The 18,522-nt window shown below is 49.6% G+C and overlaps 1 protein-coding gene and 1 long non-coding RNA gene across 4 annotated transcripts in view; one reads left to right on the plus strand and one right to left on the minus strand.

Moving 5' to 3' along the window:
* Positions 1 to 833: 833 nt before the first annotated feature.
* On the minus strand, positions 834 to 7,904 carry LOC134736275 (uncharacterized). Its single transcript, XR_010120178.1, has 2 exons — positions 6,826 to 7,904; positions 834 to 6,748 (listed from the first exon to the last, which is right to left on the minus strand). It is a non-coding gene; the product is annotated as an uncharacterized lncRNA (long non-coding RNA).
* Positions 7,905 to 8,200: 296 nt separating this feature from the next.
* The window catches only part of CAMSAP1 (calmodulin regulated spectrin associated protein 1), a 97,060-nt gene continuing 86,738 nt past the window's right edge, over positions 8,201 to 18,522 (plus strand). For 2 of the 3 annotated variants that reach the window (XM_055270402.2, XM_055270404.2), the window contains exon 1: positions 8,219 to 8,735. In XM_055270402.2, coding sequence (XP_055126377.1) covers positions 8,576 to 8,735 — 160 coding nt within the window. In that variant the 5' untranslated portion in view covers positions 8,219 to 8,575. Of the gene's footprint in view, positions 8,736 to 18,522 lie in introns of all 3 variants that reach the window. The other variant, XM_055270403.1, reaches the window with a different exon arrangement.

The raw sequence follows: 18,522 nt of genomic DNA on the forward strand, positions 1-18,522 counted from the left end.
CTTTACACGTTTGGTAGAATTCACCAGGAAACCATCAGGTCTTGGACTTTCCTTTGAGATTCAGATAATGCTTTTAAAATGCCTACAAGATTAAAAATGAAATTAAAATACTTTCATCACAAATTTTAAATGGTGGTACAGTACTGCATACTGCATGTGCTTCTTTATGAATGCATTAATAATGTAATCGAGCAGTTGGTCTAGGAGTTATGGTAATTTTGAAGCAGTGATGAGCAGAATGGTATTCTGTGGCATCTGCAGCAATGGTGATGTGATGTGAGACATCCACGACTTCTGTAGGAGGTGGGAGTCCCAGACATTGCTGATGCTGCTGCAGCAGTTGGTTGCCTAGATTCATAATTCAGGAAAATGTTAAATTTTAGTTAAAGGCCAGTGATGATAAAGATGGTATTTTTTCCTGTCCCAGTTCTCAGTATCAACCTTCTCGGTGTGCTGGATATGGTAACTATCCCAAACACCCCCATGGGCCCATGTCACACATGAACATATTCTGTCATATCTTTCCAGAAAAAAAATGCTGAGAATGACCATAGTAAGGGACGTTTTAGTTTGAAACATTCCCCAGTGTACCCAGCCCTGACCAAGGGCTATGTGGAGGCTGGAGTGTGCAGGTGCAAGGGGTGGTGCCCTGTGCAGGAGGGTGGCCTTGGCTCCTGGGGTGCACAGGCATGGCCTCTCTGCAGGACCTGTGCTTCCACTAGGAGGCTGTGGTGGTTCCATGCTCCTGAGTGTGTTTGGGGAAGGAACTCAGTAATTAGTCACCATGTGTATATGTTTCCTGCAGCTGCTGTGGCAAATTACCACAAATTCAGTGGTCGAAACACAAGTATTTATTCTCTTACAGTTCTGAGGTCAGAAGTCTAAATTATCTCACTGAGGTAAAGCAAGGTGTTGGCAGGGTGGCTCCTTCTGGAGGCTCTAGGGTAGGGGGGAATCTGTCCCTGCCTTTTCCAGCTTCTAGGGGTCTCCACATTCCTTGGCTTGCGGCCCCTTCCTCTGCTTTCAAAGCCAGCATCTTCTCTCCCCTGACCCCTGCTTCTGTGTTCACATCTTCTGTCCAACTGTGAAGCTCCTGCCTCCTCTTATGACTGCACTACCTGGATAGTGCAGGATAACACCCCATCTCAAGGCCCTTCACTTAATCCCATCTCCAAAGTCCCTTTTACCAGGTACGATGATTTAAAAGATGTCATCCCCTCCAAAATTCATGTTGAAACTGAAAGTTGTCAGAATCAAAACAGTGACTAATGTTAAGAAAACCCTAACAAATAGAGCTAGGGAAGGCCATGAAGAGAGGGTCTGTATGCCCGATAACAAAAACTATCACAAAAGACTGCAAAAACCACAACCTTGCACAAAGGCCATTGAATTTTTTTTTTTTTGAGCCCAAGTCTTGCTCTGTCACCCAGGCTGGAGTGCAGTGACGCAATCTTGGCTCACTGAAACCTCTGCCTCCTGGGTTCAAGTGATTCTCCTGCCTCAGCCTCCCAAGTAGCTGGGATTACAGGTGTGCACCACCATGCCTGGCTAATTTTTGTATTTTTAGTGAAGACAGAGTTTCACCATGTTAGCCAGGCTGGTCTTGAACTCCTGACCTCAAGTGATTGGCCCACCTCAGCCTCCCAAAGTACTAGGATTATAGGCGTGAGCCACCACACCTGGCCAAGGCCATTGAAATCTTACACAAGAAAATACTTCTGCAAGGATACCTGCCCAGCAGCTACCTTCCAAACTTGGACCGGTGTCTCCCTTGCTATTAATCTTTGTAGCCAAGGGTAATCATTTCAAAATGATTATGTAATCTTCCTCTTTTCCTTTAAAACTTTTGTCTTCCTTGAACATGCAGTTACCGTAATATGCGTGTTCCCGTTGCAAAGACCTATTCCTGAATAAATATCTCTTTAGAGAGCTCCTCTGTTTGTCATTTAGGTTAACTAACAACAAACTTGGTCCCCAGTGTGGTGAAAGAAGAGGTGGGGCCACTTAGGACTAAGTCACAAGGGCTCCTCTTATAAAAGAGGCTTCCTGTGGAGTCTGGCCTTTTCTTGCCCCTCTGTCCATCCCACCTTGTGAGGACACAGCATTCTTCCCTCCAGAGGAAACAGTAACGAAGTGCCCTCACCAGACAGAGGACATGCCAGTGCCTTGATCTTGGACTTTCCAGCCTTCAGAACCATGAGAAATAAATTTATATTTTTTATAAATTACCCAGTCGGTGGTATTTTGTTATAGTGGCACAAATGAACTAAGACACCAGGTAAGGTCACACATTCACAGGTTCCAGGAATTAAGATGTGGACATCTTTGGGGGAGGGGGGCGTTGCTGTCACTGCACTATTTCGCTAGTGAGGAGTCCAGGGGCCTCATCCTGTTGCTTGTAGAATAAGCCAATGTCCACTTGGTGGGACCCTCAGGATGTGTCTAGGAACAAGAGGGGAAAAGCAGGGCAAACAGGATGAATTCTCCTCTTGTGCTCTCTGTGGGCAGGTGGGAGCCCCTGAAGGAATGTGCCCATCTAACTCCTCCCCAGAAGGCTGGGCCCTGGAGTTACTGGAGCTGTGCCTGAAGAGCTGCTATGCTTGTAGGAGAGTTCTGAGCACCTTCCCTCTACCTTCATTATATCTAATAATGCTGTAACCTAGTCTCAACATTAAAAACGAAACAAAGGGCTGGGCGCAGTGGCTCACGCCTGTAATCCCAGCACTTTGGGAGGCCAAGACGGGCAGATCACGAGGTCGGGAGATGGAGACCATCCTGGCTAACACGGTGAAACCCTGTCTCTACTAAAAATACAAAAAATTAGCCAGGTGTGGTGGTGGGCGCCTGTAGTCCCAGCTACTCAGGAGGCTGAGGCAGGAGAATGGCGTAAACTCGGGAGACAGAGCTTACAGTGAGCCGAAATCGTGCCACTGCACTCCAGCCTGGGCAACAGAGTGAGACTCTGTCTCAAAAAAAAAGACAAAAACAAATAAAACAAAAAAAAGTTCAGCCTGTTTTGCTCTAACAAAAATATTTTTCTCTTTTTCTTTTTTTTTTAGTCAGAGGGTCTTGTTTTGTCACCCAGGCTGGAGTGCAGCAGCACAATCCTGGCTCACTGCAACCTCGACCTTCTGGGCTCAAGTGATCCTCCTACCTCAGCCTCCTGAGTAGCTGGGACCCCAGGGGCACACTATTGCTTCCTTCCATTTTTTTATTTTTTATTTTTTGTAGAGGTGGGGTCTTATTTTGTTGCCCAGCATGGTCTTGAATGCCTGGGCTCAAGCGATCCTTCTGCCTTGGGCTCCCAAAGTGCTGGGATTACAGGTGTGAACTACCATGCTGGGCCAGAATTAGTTGTTTTTTTTTTTCTTTTTTTGGTTTTTTTTTTGAGACAGAGTCTCCCTCTGTCTCCCAGGCTGGAGTACAGTGGCACGATCTTGGCTCACTGCAACCTCTGCCTTCCAGGTTTAAGCAATTCTCCTGCCTCAGCCTCCTGAGTAGTTGGGATTACAGGCACGTGCCACCATGCCCAGCTAATTTTTGTATTTTTAGTAGAGACAGGGTTTTACCATGTTGGCTAGGCTGGTCTTGCAGAATTGGGTTTTAATAAGCAATGAGAAGCATTATAGCAGCCCTGATAATGAAACTTTGATGACATAGAGACTTCTTCCTCTTCTTGTGGTTTGTTCTTTAAGCCTAGGGGGACCTCTGGTCCCTGGACTCTCCTCTCTCCCCACTCCCCACTGAGGTCTGGCATCAGCATGGACCCTCACACATGCCCTCAACTGTTCTGCCCTGGTCAAAACAGCCACTGTCTAGGCTCCACCTTCATCCTGTGTTCTTGGTGAGTGGACATACACCTGAACCACCCGGCCTTCCTGTCCACTTAAGGGATGTCCCCAGAGAGGCGAGAATACTGCCCCACATCCAGCCCAGATAACTATCCTGGGCCTTCTGTGCCTCCAACCTGCCATGCCTCTGCCCTACCCTTAACCAATCATAGGGCCACCAGGGGAAAACCAGCCAGGCTCCCATCCCAGCCCAGCCCTCCTTCAGTCCTGCACCTTGCTGCCTTCTCTTCTGCTGCTGCAGGAAGAAAAAGGGTCTCTCTGCTGGGCTCCTGCTCAAGTGCACATGACACCTGCTCCCCATCATCAGATCCTGTCTACTGCATCACTCCAACGGGCACCTGTCATCACTCCCATCTTAAACACGCCATTCCGCGCCCCATGCCTCTGTCTCGCTGCCCTCCTTTACAGCAAACTCAGGGACAGAATGCAAATACTAATCCTCGGAACTCCTGCCTGTCTTTTGTCCCCACCCAAATCTTATCTTGAATTCCCACGTGTTGTGGGAGGGACCCAGTGGGAGGTAACTGAATCATGGGGCAGGTCTTTCCCATGCTGTTCTCGTGATAGGGAGTAAGTCTCATGAGATCTGACAGTATCATATTAGGGGGAGTTTCCCTGCCCAATCTCGCTCTTTGCCTGCCACCATCCACGTAAGACGTGACTTGCTCCTCCTTGCCTTCCACCATGATTGTGAGGCCTCCCCAGCCATGTGGAAACGTAAGTCATTAAACCTCTTTCTTTTGTAAATTGCCCAGTCTTGGGTGTATCTTTATTAGCACCGTGAAAACGGACTAATACACCACCATTCCACAAAACCTGCACTCGCCAAATCTGAGTCAGCTTCCAGGCCATAAGCTGGGGACCCCTCTCCTGGCTTCTCACCTTTCAGGCTGGCTACTCCCAAGTGCTGCCCCTAGGCCCAAGCACCATGCCTCCACTTCTCCTCCACCGGAGCAATGGCTCCTTGGTGCCTCTTCCTGTCTCACAGCTCTAAAGCCTCTCTCTGTGGTGACTCAACACAGCCAAAGCCACAGCCCGAACTCCGCCGGTATTACATTCGGGGGAGTTTGCGGAAAGGACACAGTGGGAGGTAAAATCTCTGCACCACCCTGCCCTGACCTTTCCCATCTTGGTTAAGGATAACTTTCTCCTTAAAATTGCTTACGCCCAAAACACTGTAACTTAAATAAAATGGACAAATTCCTCTAAAGACACAAACAGACGATCTGAATAGACCTACAACAAATAGAGACTGAATTAGTAATCAAAATAAGTAATCAAAAAAGCCCAGACCCAAATGGCTTCAATAATGAATTCTATCAAACACTTAAACAATTAAAGCTGGGTCCAGTGGCTTGTGCCTGTGATCCCAGCTACTCAGGAGGCTTGAGGTGGGAGGATCAGTTGAAGCCAGGAATTGGTGACCAGCCTGGATGATATAGTGAACACCCATCTTAAAAAAAAAAAGAAGAGGAACACTTCCAACTCATTTTATGAGGCCAGTAGGACACTGATACCGATACTAAAACCAGACACAGACACCACAAGAAAACTTCAGACCAGTATCTATGATGAATATGGATTAAAAAAATCACTCAACAAAATTGTATTAAACTGAATCCAGGAAGACAGATACTCCATGACCAACTGGAATTTATCTGAACGCAGGGGATAAGTGTCCTTTCAATATCTGAAAGTCAATTAATGTAACACACCACATTACTAGAACAAGGAAAAAAAGCACACGATCCTCTCAATGGATGTGGAAAAATCATTTAACCAAATCTGACACCTTTTCATGATAAACACACTCAACAAACTAGAAATAGAAGATACTTCCTCGGCTGGGCGTGGTAGCTCACGCCTATAATCCCAGCATTTTGGGAGGCCGAGGGGGGTGGATTACTGGAAGTCAGGAGTTCAAGACCAGCCTGGCCAACATGGTAAAACCCCATCTCTACTAAAAATATAAAATTAGCTGGGTGTGGTGGCGTGTGCCTGTAGTCCCAGCTACTCGGGAGGCTGAGGCAGAAGAATCACTTGAACCTGGGAGGCAGAGGTTGCAGTGAGCCAAGATCCAGCCACTGCACTCCAGCGTGGGTGACGGAGTGAGACACTGTCTCAAACAAACAAAAAATAGGTTTTATCAGGTTGAGGAAGTACCTTTTTTTTTTTTTTTATTAGTTTCCCTCTTTTAGCTGGGATTACAGGCACCCGCCACCACTCCCAGCTAACTTTTTGTATTTTTAGTAGAGATGGGATTTCTCCATGTTGGCCAGGCTGGTCTCAAACTCTGGACCCCAAGTGATCTGCCTGCCTCGACCTCCCAAAGGGTTGGGATTACAGGCGTGAGCCACTGCGCCCAGCCTGATAAAACCTATTTTTTAAGCACCCACAGCTATCATCATATCCAATGGTGAAAGACTGGATGCCTCCTCCCTGAGATCAGAAGCAAGACAAGGATGTCCACTCTTGCTGCTTCTAGTCAATATTGTACTGGAGGTTCTAGCCAGGGCAGCTAGGCAAGGAGAAGAAATAAAAGACATCCAGACTAAAAAGGAAGAGATAAACTGATTTCTATTCACAGATGACACACTTTTGTATAAAATCCCAAGGAATCCACTAAAAGACCAGAAGAACTAATAAATGCCACTAAAAGACAAGAACTAATACATGGGTTTAGCAAGGTTGCAGGATAAAAGATCAGTATACAAAAAGCCCTTGGAGTCACCCTTGACCTTTCCGGGTCACACTCCACATCCCATCTGACAGTGGATGGCCTCCTGCCTCCTTCTCAGCCGTTCCTAGTCTGTTCTTCACCCAGGAGTCAGAATGACCCTTTTAAAGGGCTAGTCATATCCTTCCCTGTGCTCAGTCTTCTGAAGGCTGCCCATTTCCTGCAAAGAAGGGGCCACAGTTCTGACTGTGCAGGACCTGTCCGCATCCCACCATGTCCCCACCTCCCATTTCCTACCAGTCTTTCCAGCTCCTGGGTTCTCGACTTAGCGGCCTCTGCTGTGTTTCTTACACTCCAAGCTCTGTATCTCAGAGGCTCTGTCTGCCATGCTCCCTGCTCAAGACACTACTTCTGCAGATACCCTCACCCTCGACACCCACGTCCCGCTTGTCTTTGCTCAAGTAAGTGCCTTCCTCCTATGGCTTTCCTTGACCGCTCCGCCCTGTCCACCTCGTGTTCTTTTCAGACGGCTGACTCAAGAAAAAAACAGACAATCTCAACAGACCTATTAACAAGTGAAGAGACTCAATTAGTAACCAAAAAACTACGAATCAAATAAGTCATCAAAAAAGCCCAGGCCCAAATGGCTTCAACGTTGAACTGAAGCCTGCACGTGGGTTGGTATGTGAATGACGGACTGCCTGGGTCCTCTGGGCACCCGGCATTTCATACACGCTCCGCCTCTGGCACGGGGTGTCTCGGCCAGGTACAGACAGGCTGGGAGCCCCGCGCCGGGCGCCCGCTCCCTGGAAGCTCGACCTCTCCCTGCCGTCAAGGCGCCGGTGGCCGGCACGTGGGCCGGCTCTCCCGGGGCAGTTCTCTATTTCCGCGGTGAGGTTCTTAGACCAAATCCTCGGAACGCAAACTCTCACGGCGTTCCCGTAATTCTCAGCCCAGCGCGGGCCCCGACGCAGGCTCCAGGGGAACGAAGACAGCGTCCCTTCCGGGGGATGCGCCGGCGGGGCCGCACCTGTTTCTGCCTCAGGGGTCCAAACGCCCACCTTCCCTGCACCGGGACGGGGGTCTGGAGACTGTGGCACGTCCACCTGGTGCCCGTCTGCCGGGCTGTCGCCTGCCGAGGTCGCCGCCGGCCACACCCACGAGGTCCCCAGGGCGCCGGCGGCGAGAGCTCGGCCGGCCAGGGAGCCGGGCTGTGGCTGAGGTGGGACGAGCCAGGGCCAGGGAGGAGGCTCGGCGCTGAGAGAGGGCGGCTGCGGGCTCGGCAGGATCCCTGCCGCCGACCCACTCCACCCACCCCGCGCCGCCCACTCCGCGCCGCCTACCCCACGCCGCGCACCGCGGGCCTCAGAACTTGAGGGAAGCAGCGGGGCAGGCGCGGACCCGGGCGGGTCCTACTGCGCCTGCGGAAGCGAGCGGAGAGGGGCGGGTCGACGCTCACTGCGCCTGCGGAAAGGGGCGGGGCAGGCACCGGCCGGCGGGTGCCACCTACTGCGCCTGCGGAAAGGTGCGGGGCGGGCGCGGGCCGGCGGGCGGTGCCTACTGCGCCTGCGGAAAGGGGCGGGGCGGGCGCGAGAAGAGAGCGGAGCTGGGGGCGGGGTCGAGGGCGGGGTGGCGGGCGGTGCCTACTGCGCCTGTGCGAGGCCCGGGCGGTGAGCGCGCTCCCGTTCCTTGGCCGCCGCCTCAGCCGCTGTCGCCGCCGCCGCCGCTTACCCGGGGCCGCGCACGCGCTGCCACCGCCCCCGGCCCGCGCCCGCCCCCGCCCCCGGCCCGCGCCCTCTTGCCGCCGCCTCTTTGGGCCGCGGGCTCGGCACCTCCTCCGCCCGGGCTCGGAGCCCGCAGCATGTAGCAGCCGCGGGGGCGGCGACGGCGGCGGCTGTGAGGTGAGGCGGGGGCCGCGCTCGGGCGCCCCTCCCGGCGGGCCGGCTGCGGGGCCGAGTGGGGGCTCGGGGCGCACCGGGCCCGGCGCGGCGAGGGGCGGCGGCGCCTTTGTTGCGGCCGGGCCGCCGCCTCAGCCCTTTGTCTGCAGATGGTGGACGCGAGCGGCCGCGCCGCCGCCGAGGGCTGGAGGAAGATGGAGGCCCCGCCGGACGGCGCCGCCGACCTCGTGCCCCTGGACCGCTACGACGCGGCGCGCGCCAAGATCGCCGCCAACCTGCAGTGGATCTGCGCCAAGGCCTACGGCCGAGGTGGGCCGGGTGGGGGGCGCGGGGCGGGGGGCAGGGGCGCGGGCCGGGGCCGGGGGACGCGGCCGGGGTCGGGCCGGGTCGGGGTCCGCGCGCCGCGCCTTTGTGCCGCGTCCGCACGGCGTCGGGGCTGGGCCGGCCGCCTCCGAGGTCCCGGCGGCGCCCGGGCAACGCGGAGCGTGCGGACGCGGTCACCTGGCGAGTGGGTGTCCCCGCGGCGGAGGGCGGCGTGGGTCGGGGCTTCCGCTCCTATTTCGGGAGTGCCCCCAGCCTCCCGTTGGCGGCGGCGGCGGGAAGGAGCTGCCCGGTTCTGGGCGCAGGGAGGAACCATGGGGACCCGGGGCCGCCGTCTGAGGCGCCGCTTCCCGGCGCGCCGGGCATCGTCCAGTGCTGGACCTGTGATTCTGAGCCTTTCACTTGTTATGAATTTTGATGCTTACAAGCCATCAGCTGTTGAATTCCCCAGCTAGAAATTGCGTATTCCGCGGATTGTGCTTAATCATAATGATCCCCTTTGGTTAATTCCTGTGGAAGAACTAGGTAACCTTGTTGCTGAGTCCAATTTGTTAGGCCCTAATGTGCTTAGTGGATTAAGACGCTTCTGTTTCGTGCCCTGGGAACAGGACAGACCTAGTGATTCCCATAAGTGGCTGACTCCTTTAATTTCAGGTGCTTTGTTTCAGGTGCAATTAAAGGTTAATATTTCTGTAATCCTCTTTTCATTTGAAGCATTCTTTAAAAATTTGCCTTTATTCTGGTGCAAAATTACCCTTTTTAGAGTAGGACTAGAGGAGACAGCCCTTCCAGAGAAGAGTTCAGTTGACCAGTTTGGGAAACGCTGAGTAGGCGTTGCCCTGTTTGACAGTGGCCTGTGTGCCCCAGCTAGACTCGAGTTAGTCATAAGGACAAACGCGTTTTGTAAGTTTTAGGGATTAAATACCTCGCCTTATTTCAAACTGGTTTTTGTACTGTGTAAGTAGTAATTGGGAGAGTTTTTCCTTTGACAGTTTTCAGTTTTACAGTTCTTGTTTACTGGCTCAGTGGAACCTTAGTTTCTGTGTTGTAGTGAGGAAGAAACACTGCTATATCCAAGACTTCACATGAGTTTTTGAGAACGGAATTGGTAAGATGTAGGTATAAAACTTGAGTCAGGTGCAAAGAACAGCCCGAGAGCGGACGCCTGGGTATCTTGCAGTCACTGCCGGCTGCATGGGTTCACCTGCCGCACTCCTTGTGTTGGTCACTGTTTTGCTTTTCTTTGTATTTTGCCGTATGTGCTTACACCACTAACTAGTTTTTACACCTTTGCCAGTGATGTCTCTTTCTGAGACTGGCTTTTGTTATTCCATTATCCCACGTTACGTTCTTAGGTTCTTCTTGACTTCATCTTCACTTTTCCACATTTCCGCTGCTGTGGAGTGTCTCACCGAGGCCTGTCCACCGCAGCTGCTCGTGGGTGCTGGCTGGGCTCCCGTAGGTGCTGTGGAGCCCAGTGCATTCTTGGGCATGGCTGCTGGGATCCGAGCACAAAGTTTTACTCTTGCATGTTTTTTAAGATTTTATATGTGGAGAGGGCTGAGGGCTCAGGCAGCGGATGTTAGACAAATTGCTATAAAAAGAACTTTCATGATCTGCTTTCCAATTTCTTTAGCAAGGTGCATGCATTTTTTATTTCGTTCCATTTAGCTTTGGCATTCAGCATGGGATTTGTCAGCCATCCAGAAATAAATACGCGTGTCTCTGTGTTAGTATTGGGTTCGTCTAGTTTCAGTTCCGGTACCAGATCACTCGTTAATACTTGTTGACTCATCAGGTGATGAATTCACAATCTGATACTAAAATGGGCTTTCGAGTTTTGGAATTATTAAAAGGTGGGCATTTAAAGAAAAGAAACATGAACAGGAGCTGGAGAAGACCGGATACCATCTTAGGAGCTGAGACTGGAATGCCCCTTACTGGTGGGTGGCAGTGCCTTCGCACATCAGACTCCGATTTTAGGAGGTCTGGTTTCCACTTTTTTTTTTTTTTTTTTTTTTTTTGAGACAGTCTCGCTCTATCATCCAGCCTGGAGTGCAGTGACGCGATCTCAGCTCACCGCAACCGCCGCCTCCTGGGTTCAAGCGATTCTTCTGCCTCAGCCTCCCAAGTAGCTGGGATTACAGGCGTGCGCCCCCACTCCCGGCTAGTTTTTGTATTTTTCGTAGAGACGAGGTTACTCCATATTGCCAGGCTGGTCTCGAACTCCTGACCTCATGATCCGCCTGCCTTGGCCTCCCAAAGTGCTGGGATTACAGGCGTGAGCCACCACGCCTGGCCGGTTTCCACTTCTTTTTGCCGAGAGAGGGCTTTTACATTCTGTACTTTGCTTCACAGGGGGAGCATGTGTAATTACAAAAAAAAAGTTTTGAAGCCAGGTGTGGTGGTTTGTACTTATAACTCTAGTGACTCGAAGGCAAAGGTGGGATGATCACTTGAGGCCAGGAGTTTGAGATGGAGTCTGCCTGTGTTTCCCAGGCTGGTCTCCAACTCCTGGGCTCCAGTGATCCTCCTGCTTCAGCTTCGTGTGTAATTTTCTTTTTTCTTTTTTTTTTTTTTTGTGGGGGACAAGGTCTTACTCTGTCGGCCAGGCTGGAGTGCAGTGGTGTGACCTCGGCTCACTGCAGCCTCCGCCTGCCGGGCTCAAGTGATCTTCCCGCCTCAGCCTCCCGAGTGGTTGGGACTACAGGTGCACCACCACGCCTGGCTAACTTTTGTATTTTTTGTAGAGATGGGGGTTTTCTTTAAACAATTTTCATTTTTGTAAAAATGGGGTCTGTTTGCCCAGGCTAGTTTCAAACTCCTGGGCTCAGGTGATCTGCCCGCCTCGGCCTCCCAAAGTGCTAGGATTACAGGCATGAGGCACCATATTTAGTCCTCCTGTGTAAAACTGTACAAATTGAGACTCTATTTAAATTTACAGGTTGGAGAGATCCTAATTCAGATGACCGAAATACTTGCCTCAGCTCAGCTGAAGTGATTTATGTTGTTGGGGTCACAGCCTGGGTGTGAAATGCGCTGCTACCCAGTGTGGTTGTGTCTTGGAAGAGACTGAGTGGGGAGGGGATTTTGGTAGGACAGTGTGGGTCCCCCCAACACTTCTTCTAATCCAGCAGCATCTGCTTTGTTTCTGCTTTTGAATGTCTCCATGCATCTCTCCAGCTTAGTTTTCAGTTAATCAGACATGGTTCTTTCAACATGGATGCTTTAATCGGAAATCGCTTTTGGGAGTATGATGGTGAAAGTGGCTTCAATGTTTAACTTGTTAAAGGATTGTTCATTAGGTTGCTAACGAAAGCCCATCCTCCATTTGTGTAAAGATTGAAAGCATTGAAAGCATGCTGAAACTCCAGGGCTGGCTGCTGTCTTGTTTTGCATTTGTCTTTTGAGATTTTTGGTGTCCTGGGGCCACCAGTCTGCCATTGTAGTAAGTGGGTAGGCTCAGGAGATCTTGCCCTTGGCGAGGCCTTGTGGCATATGGCTGTGCAGAAACACTTCCTCCAGTTTCATTCGTCCCTGGGGCCACAGCCAAGAATTGTGGCCGCCTTGGGCTTTTATTTTTAGGTCTCCTCCCTTTCTTTTGGTAACTCTCTTGTTTCATTGACAGTATTTGCATTTTTTAAAGAAATAATGTGTTGGACCTGTTGAAAATTGTCTGCTCAAAAATGTCTATAAGAAGGTGCAGAACCTGACTAGCCATCACATTTTGTGGTGATGTTTGAGCGAAAGTTGTAATAAACTGGTGAAAAGTTGAGGGGGTGGCTGAAGTTCCGTTTATTTTGCAGCATAGCACGCTGGACTAGAGCAGTGCAGTCCTGGCGTTGATCTCGGCCACTGTGCATTTTATACATGCCCTTAGTTCATTGGTATCTAGGCCTTGGTTTCAGGGGACAATGTGGAGAGCAAGCTTTTATTATCTCTCAAGGACACTGTTAAAAAACAACCCAGGGCAAGTACTAGCATGCACTCAATTCTTTGCAAGGATGTTGCGGTGTAGCTCAGTGGAAACCAGGTTTATCCTTTGCTTGCAGAGCCAAGCTGCCCTGATCCCTAGGGCACTGGATGGGGAGCTTAGGGTTTGCCAGTTCATCCCCTCTCCTTACTGACAGCACCTGGCCCTGTGCAGAAGCCACATGGCCTGCCCAGAGGCACACTGTTGGGAGGAATTGTCTGATCCCCTCTTCTTTTTTTTCTCACTCTTGCTAGAGTAATTTGAACTACTGATTTGGAAACCATGTTATGGAATAAGAAATCAGTGTGAGGATGCTGTGGCCTGTGAAGCCTGGGTTTTAATCCCCATCTCAGGGACCAGCGGTTTCATTATATAGGCAACAAGAAGAGTTTAGAGTCCAGTTTGCTTACTTGACATGATGAATCCCTTTATAATGAACTCCAGAGGGTCGCCATATTGTTTTGTCGTAGTGACTTTTGGTTAAAATGAAATCTGTGCTCAGAGCCCCTTTCCAGCTCCAGAACTTGGCCCTCCTGTGTAAAACTGTGTAAAAATTGAGACCCTTTATTTAAATTTACAGGTGAAACCACTGCGCCTCTTCCTCCCTGCTTTGGCAGGAGGGCAGCAGTGGCTGGAGTCTTGGCTTGAAGAGCCTGCTCTTGATGGCAGCACACTTGTAAGCACATTGCCTTGTTTCTGAAGGTGATGACTTGTTCAGATTATTGGTTTATGAGTTTAGATTGTATATTTAAATTGTCTTTGGTTATTCTTGACAAGGGATTTGGGTGTTTCTGAGATGGGGGTTACAGAGCATCTTCAAATGCTTCCTGAGCACCTGTTAGGTGGTCCTAGATACTGTGGGAGTTGCTGGTTGGTCCAGCTAGCATGACCTTTCCTCTGCAGAGGTGTCCTGAGAACCACCTGCTGCCTAGTTATGTGTGCATCTCTGTGAGGCCGGGGATTATGGTTGTCCCACTTACTGCGGTGTCCACAGTACAGAGTGCTCAAATACTTGTTGAATAGTTAGCCCCTAAGAGCAGAGGGGAGGGCAGCTGGCTACAGCCCTGTGCAGAGGAGAGGTGTCTTCGGGTGTACTGAGTGGATTAACCTTGTTGAGGCGGAGGATTTGTGGACTGAAATAGTGAGTGATTAGTTTGGAAAGTAGTCTGGGGCCAGATTGTTTATGGTGCTCAGGTTGGCTGGGGATTTCTTTGATGATGTGTGCCTGGGAGGGTTTTTAATTAGGGGGATGTCGTGCTGAGAGAGTGAGCCTGGGAAGATGTTTTTAGCAGGTTTGAGTGGGTAGAGGCCATAGACAGGTGTACTACCTGAGAGTTGATGTTGTTAGGCTGGAAATGCCAAATACTTGCCTGGTCTTGTTTTTATTTTTTTGAGACAGGGTCTTGCTCTGTTGCCCAGGCTGGAGTGCAGTGGCACGATCACAGCTTACTGCAGCTTTGACCTCCTTGAGTTCAAGTGATCCTCCCACCTCAGCCTCCCGAGTTGCTAGGATCACAGCTAGGACCACAGGCCTGCACCTCCTGGTCTGGTTAATTATTATTTTTTGTAGAGGTGGAGTTTTCCTGTGTTGCCCAGGCTTCTCAAACTCCTGGGCTCAAGCAGTGCTCCCACCCACCTTGGCTTCCCAAAGTGCTGGGATCACAGGTATGAGTGAGTGAGTTAGTCCACTGTGCCCAGATGGACTTGCCTGTCTGTCGGCAGAGGGAATAGGAAGGGTAGATAGAGCCAACAGATATACAAGCTGTATCTGTGGAGCTGGACTGATTGACAGTGGCTGTGGGAGGTGGCTAAGGGTGAGTTATGGTCAGCTGGACTGCCATGGGGAGCCCAAACACAGTAATGATGGTGCCCTTGACAGGAATATTTAGTCATTATTTCATAGCATTTTTCTACTTTCATAACTTTTGTTATCACTACAGAAAAGATATTTGAGGCCAGGCGTGGTGGCTCATGCCTGTAATCCCAGCACTTTGGGAGGTTGAGGTGGGCAGATCACCTGAGGTCGGGAGTTTGAGACCAGCCTGGCCAGCATGGTGAATCCCTGTCTCTACTAAAAATACAAAATTAGCCGGGCGTGGTGGCGTGCACCTGTAATCCCAGCTACTCAGGAAGCTGAGGCAGGAGAATCACTTAAACCCAGGAGGCGGAGGCTGCGGTGAGCCGAGAGTACGCCACTGCACTCCAGCCTGGGCAACAGAGTGAAACCCTGTCTCAAAAGAAAGAAAGATCTTTGAGTTTTTTCTATTTCTGGCTTTCCTGAGCTCCCACCTAGTCCTCTTTTTTTTTTTTTTTTTTTTTTTTTTTTTGAGACAGAGTCTTGCTCTGTCACCCAGGCTGGAGTGCAGTGGCACGATCTTGGCTCACTGCAAGCTCTGCCTCCCGGGATCACACCATTCTCCTGCCTTGGCCTCCTGAGTAGCTGGGAATACAGGCGCCCGCCACAACGCCCGGCTTATTTTTTGTATTTTTTTAGTAGAGACGGGGTTTCACCGTGTTAGCTGGGATGGTCTCAATCTCCTGACCTCGTGATCTGCCCACCTCAGCCTCCCAAAGTACTGGGATTACAGGCATGAGCCACCGCGCCCGGCCCTCTTTTTCTTAGAGTGGTTTACTATTCCCCAGTCACTCTTCTCCCATCACTTCAAATTCAACTAGTCAAAATTAAACTTATATCTGGGGGTGGAGTGTGGTGGCTCACACCTGAAATCTCAGCACTTTGGGAGGCTGAGGTGGGAGGATTGCTTGAGCCCAGGAGATTGAGACCAGCCTGGGCAACAGAGTGAGACTCCGTCTCTACAAAGAACATAAAAATTAGTTGGGCATGGTGGTGCACGCCTGTGGTCCCAGTTACTTGGGAGGCTGAGGTGGGAAGATCAGTTGAGCCCAGGAGATGGAGGCTGCAGAGAGCCATAATTGTGACACTGCACTTCGGCTTGGGTAACAGAGCAAGATGCTGTCTCAAAAAAAATTAAACTTACATGAGTTCAGTTGGGCATTACATTGTGAACTGTGGGGCGCTTCGTATCCTTTTCAGGCCTCCTGTAGCGATGGAAGTATCTGCATATGCAGAGACCCATAATGACTGGCTGAGGAGGCTGGCTCTCTAAAGGGCAGATGCTACTGGCAGAACAGGGGAGGAGTAGAGGGAGGGAGACTCCCCTGAGGGAATCTGGAATGTTGCATTAGAGTGAAAACTGAGTTTGTAGTCTAGGTGTGTGAGAATCAGATGGAGGTAAGGGAATGAATTAAGAGAAGCAAAGACAATAGGGGTAAGTGGAAGGAGTGCGTGATGTGCACACGATGTGGGAAAGGCTGGTGGCCTCATGAGGGTAGTGGCTGCAGAGTCGGAAGGCAAAATTAGACTGGAAAAAGTGCTGAGGGCACAGCGTAGAATGCTTTGAGTGGCTGATTGGTAGATTGGGGATTTGCTCTGTGAGAATTGGGGAACCACTGAAGGTTTCTGAGGAGGGGAGAGATGTATGAAATCTGAGCTTTTCAGAGAAGTCCCTGCTAGGATACAATGGTTAATGCCCATTGTAAGGTATAAAGTGAAGACTTTTGTTTTGGATTTTTTTTTTTTAATAGAGACAAGTTCTGCCAAGGATGGTCTCGAACTCCTGGGCTCGGGAGTTCCTCCTGTCTTGGCCTCCCAAAGTGCTGGGATTACAGGTGTGAGCCACCACACCCGGACATTTTGGACCTTTGAGAGAACCACTTTTATCGAGGTGTGATTTACATCTGGTAAAGCACACACGTTTTAAGAGTGTAGTTTGAGGAGTTTAAACCACTGTGACCGCAACCACAATCAAGACAGAGCATTCTCATTACCTCCCCAGTTTCCTTTGTGCCCCTCCCCGGTGGGACCCACCCAGGGCTTCACTGCTCTGCTCTGTTACTGTAGATGAGTTTCCTGTGTGCATCTAATCTGGCTTCTTTCACTCAGCATAGTATTTTTGAAATTCATGTTGTGTAGATCTTTTTTGCTTAGTAATAATATTCCATGATATGGTTAGCTCACGTTTTAGATCTCCGTTCATCTGTTGGTGATTATCTGGGGGCATTTCCAGCTTTTGGCTATTATGAATAGAGCTTCTGTGAACATTCATCTATGTGGACAGATGTTTTCATTTATCTTAAACAGCTGTGCTTGGGATTACTGGGTAATAATAAGATACATATGTGTAACTTTGTAAGAAAGTGCCCAGTTGTTTTCCAAAGTGACATACTTATTTGGCCAGCAGCATATGTGAATTCCAGTTGCTTTGCATCCTTGCCAACACTTGATGATGTCAGTCTTTTTGATTTTAGTTATTTAAGTAGGTGGGTTGTATCTCACCGTAGTTTTTGTGTGCATTTCCCTGATGACTAGTGATGAGCATTTTTATATGCTTATTGGCCATTCGAGTACCTTTTTCTATGAAGTATCTTAAAATCCTTGGCTAATTTAAAAAAATTAAATTTTAGTTTTGAGTTAATTGTGTATATATATATATTTTTCTTTAAACAATTTTTATTTTTGTAGAAATGGGCTCTCACTGTGTTGCCCAGACTAGTTTGGAACTTCTGGACTCAAGTGATTCTTCCACCTCAGCCTCCCAAAGTGCTAGGATTACAGGCGGGAGCCACCATGCCTGGCCAGTTGGAGACAGTTGTATGTTAACATGCATTTTAAAGAAATACTATACAGAGATCCTTGGTACCCTTTACTCAGTTTCCGTAATGATGACTTCTTCTAAAATTGTAGCATAATATTACACCAGAATATTGACTTTTATCTAATCCAGGTACAGATCATTCCATCCCACAAGGACCTCTTCTGTTGCCCTTTCCTAGCCACACCTGTCTCCTTCCCTTCTGCTTCCTTTAGGTTTATTTTGCTCTTCTTTTTCTGGTTTCTTGAGCTAGGAACTCGTATTACTGATTTGAGACCTTTGCTCTTTTCTGATGTAAGACTCTAGTGCTGTAAATTTCCCACTTAGTACTGCCACAGCTGCATCTCACATATATGTTGTATTTTCATTTTCATTCAGTTCCAGGTATTTTTAAAAAATTTCCTTTGATAACTACTTCTTTGACTCATTCTCTTAGTCCATTTGGGCTGCTATAATGAAATATAGTAGTCTCCTGTTATCAGCAACCTTTGGTCAACTGTGGCCTGAATATATTACATGGAAAATTTAGAAATAATTCTAAGTTTTAAATTGCATGCTGTTCTGAGTAGCGTGATGAAGTCTCACGCCATCTTTCCTGGTATGTGACTCGTCCCTTTGTCCAGCATGTCTACGCTGTATATGCTGTCTTCGTAAGTCATTGATATCATCTGCTTCTGACATCCCACCGTGGATGTCGTCATGGCTTGATGACCCAGGATCTACTCAAGCAGATAGTCCTCTGTCTGACCTATTGACAGAAGGTTGGGAGTAGCCTAAAGCTAGGTCACTACTATGCCTAATGTCATTCACCTCACTTCATCTCCGCATGCAGGCATTTTCTCCTCGCACATCCTCATAAGAAGTATGAGTAGAGTACAGTGAATTGTATTGAGGGCCAGGCGTGGTGGCTCACACCCGTAATCCAAGCACTTTGGGAAGCCGAGGTAGGAGGATTGCTTGAGTCTAGGAATTTGAGACCAGCCTGGGCAACATAGCAAGACCTAGTCTCTACATTCAAAAAAAGAATTACCTGGGCATGGTGGCTGTGCACCTGTAGTCCCAGCTACTCAGGAGGATGAGGTGGGAGGATCGTTTGAGTCGAGATTTGAGATTACGGTGAGCTATAATT

This window comes from Symphalangus syndactylus, chromosome 3, assembly GCF_028878055.3.
Source record: "Symphalangus syndactylus isolate Jambi chromosome 3, NHGRI_mSymSyn1-v2.1_pri, whole genome shotgun sequence".
Classification (NCBI taxonomy): domain Eukaryota; kingdom Metazoa; phylum Chordata; class Mammalia; order Primates; family Hylobatidae; genus Symphalangus; species Symphalangus syndactylus.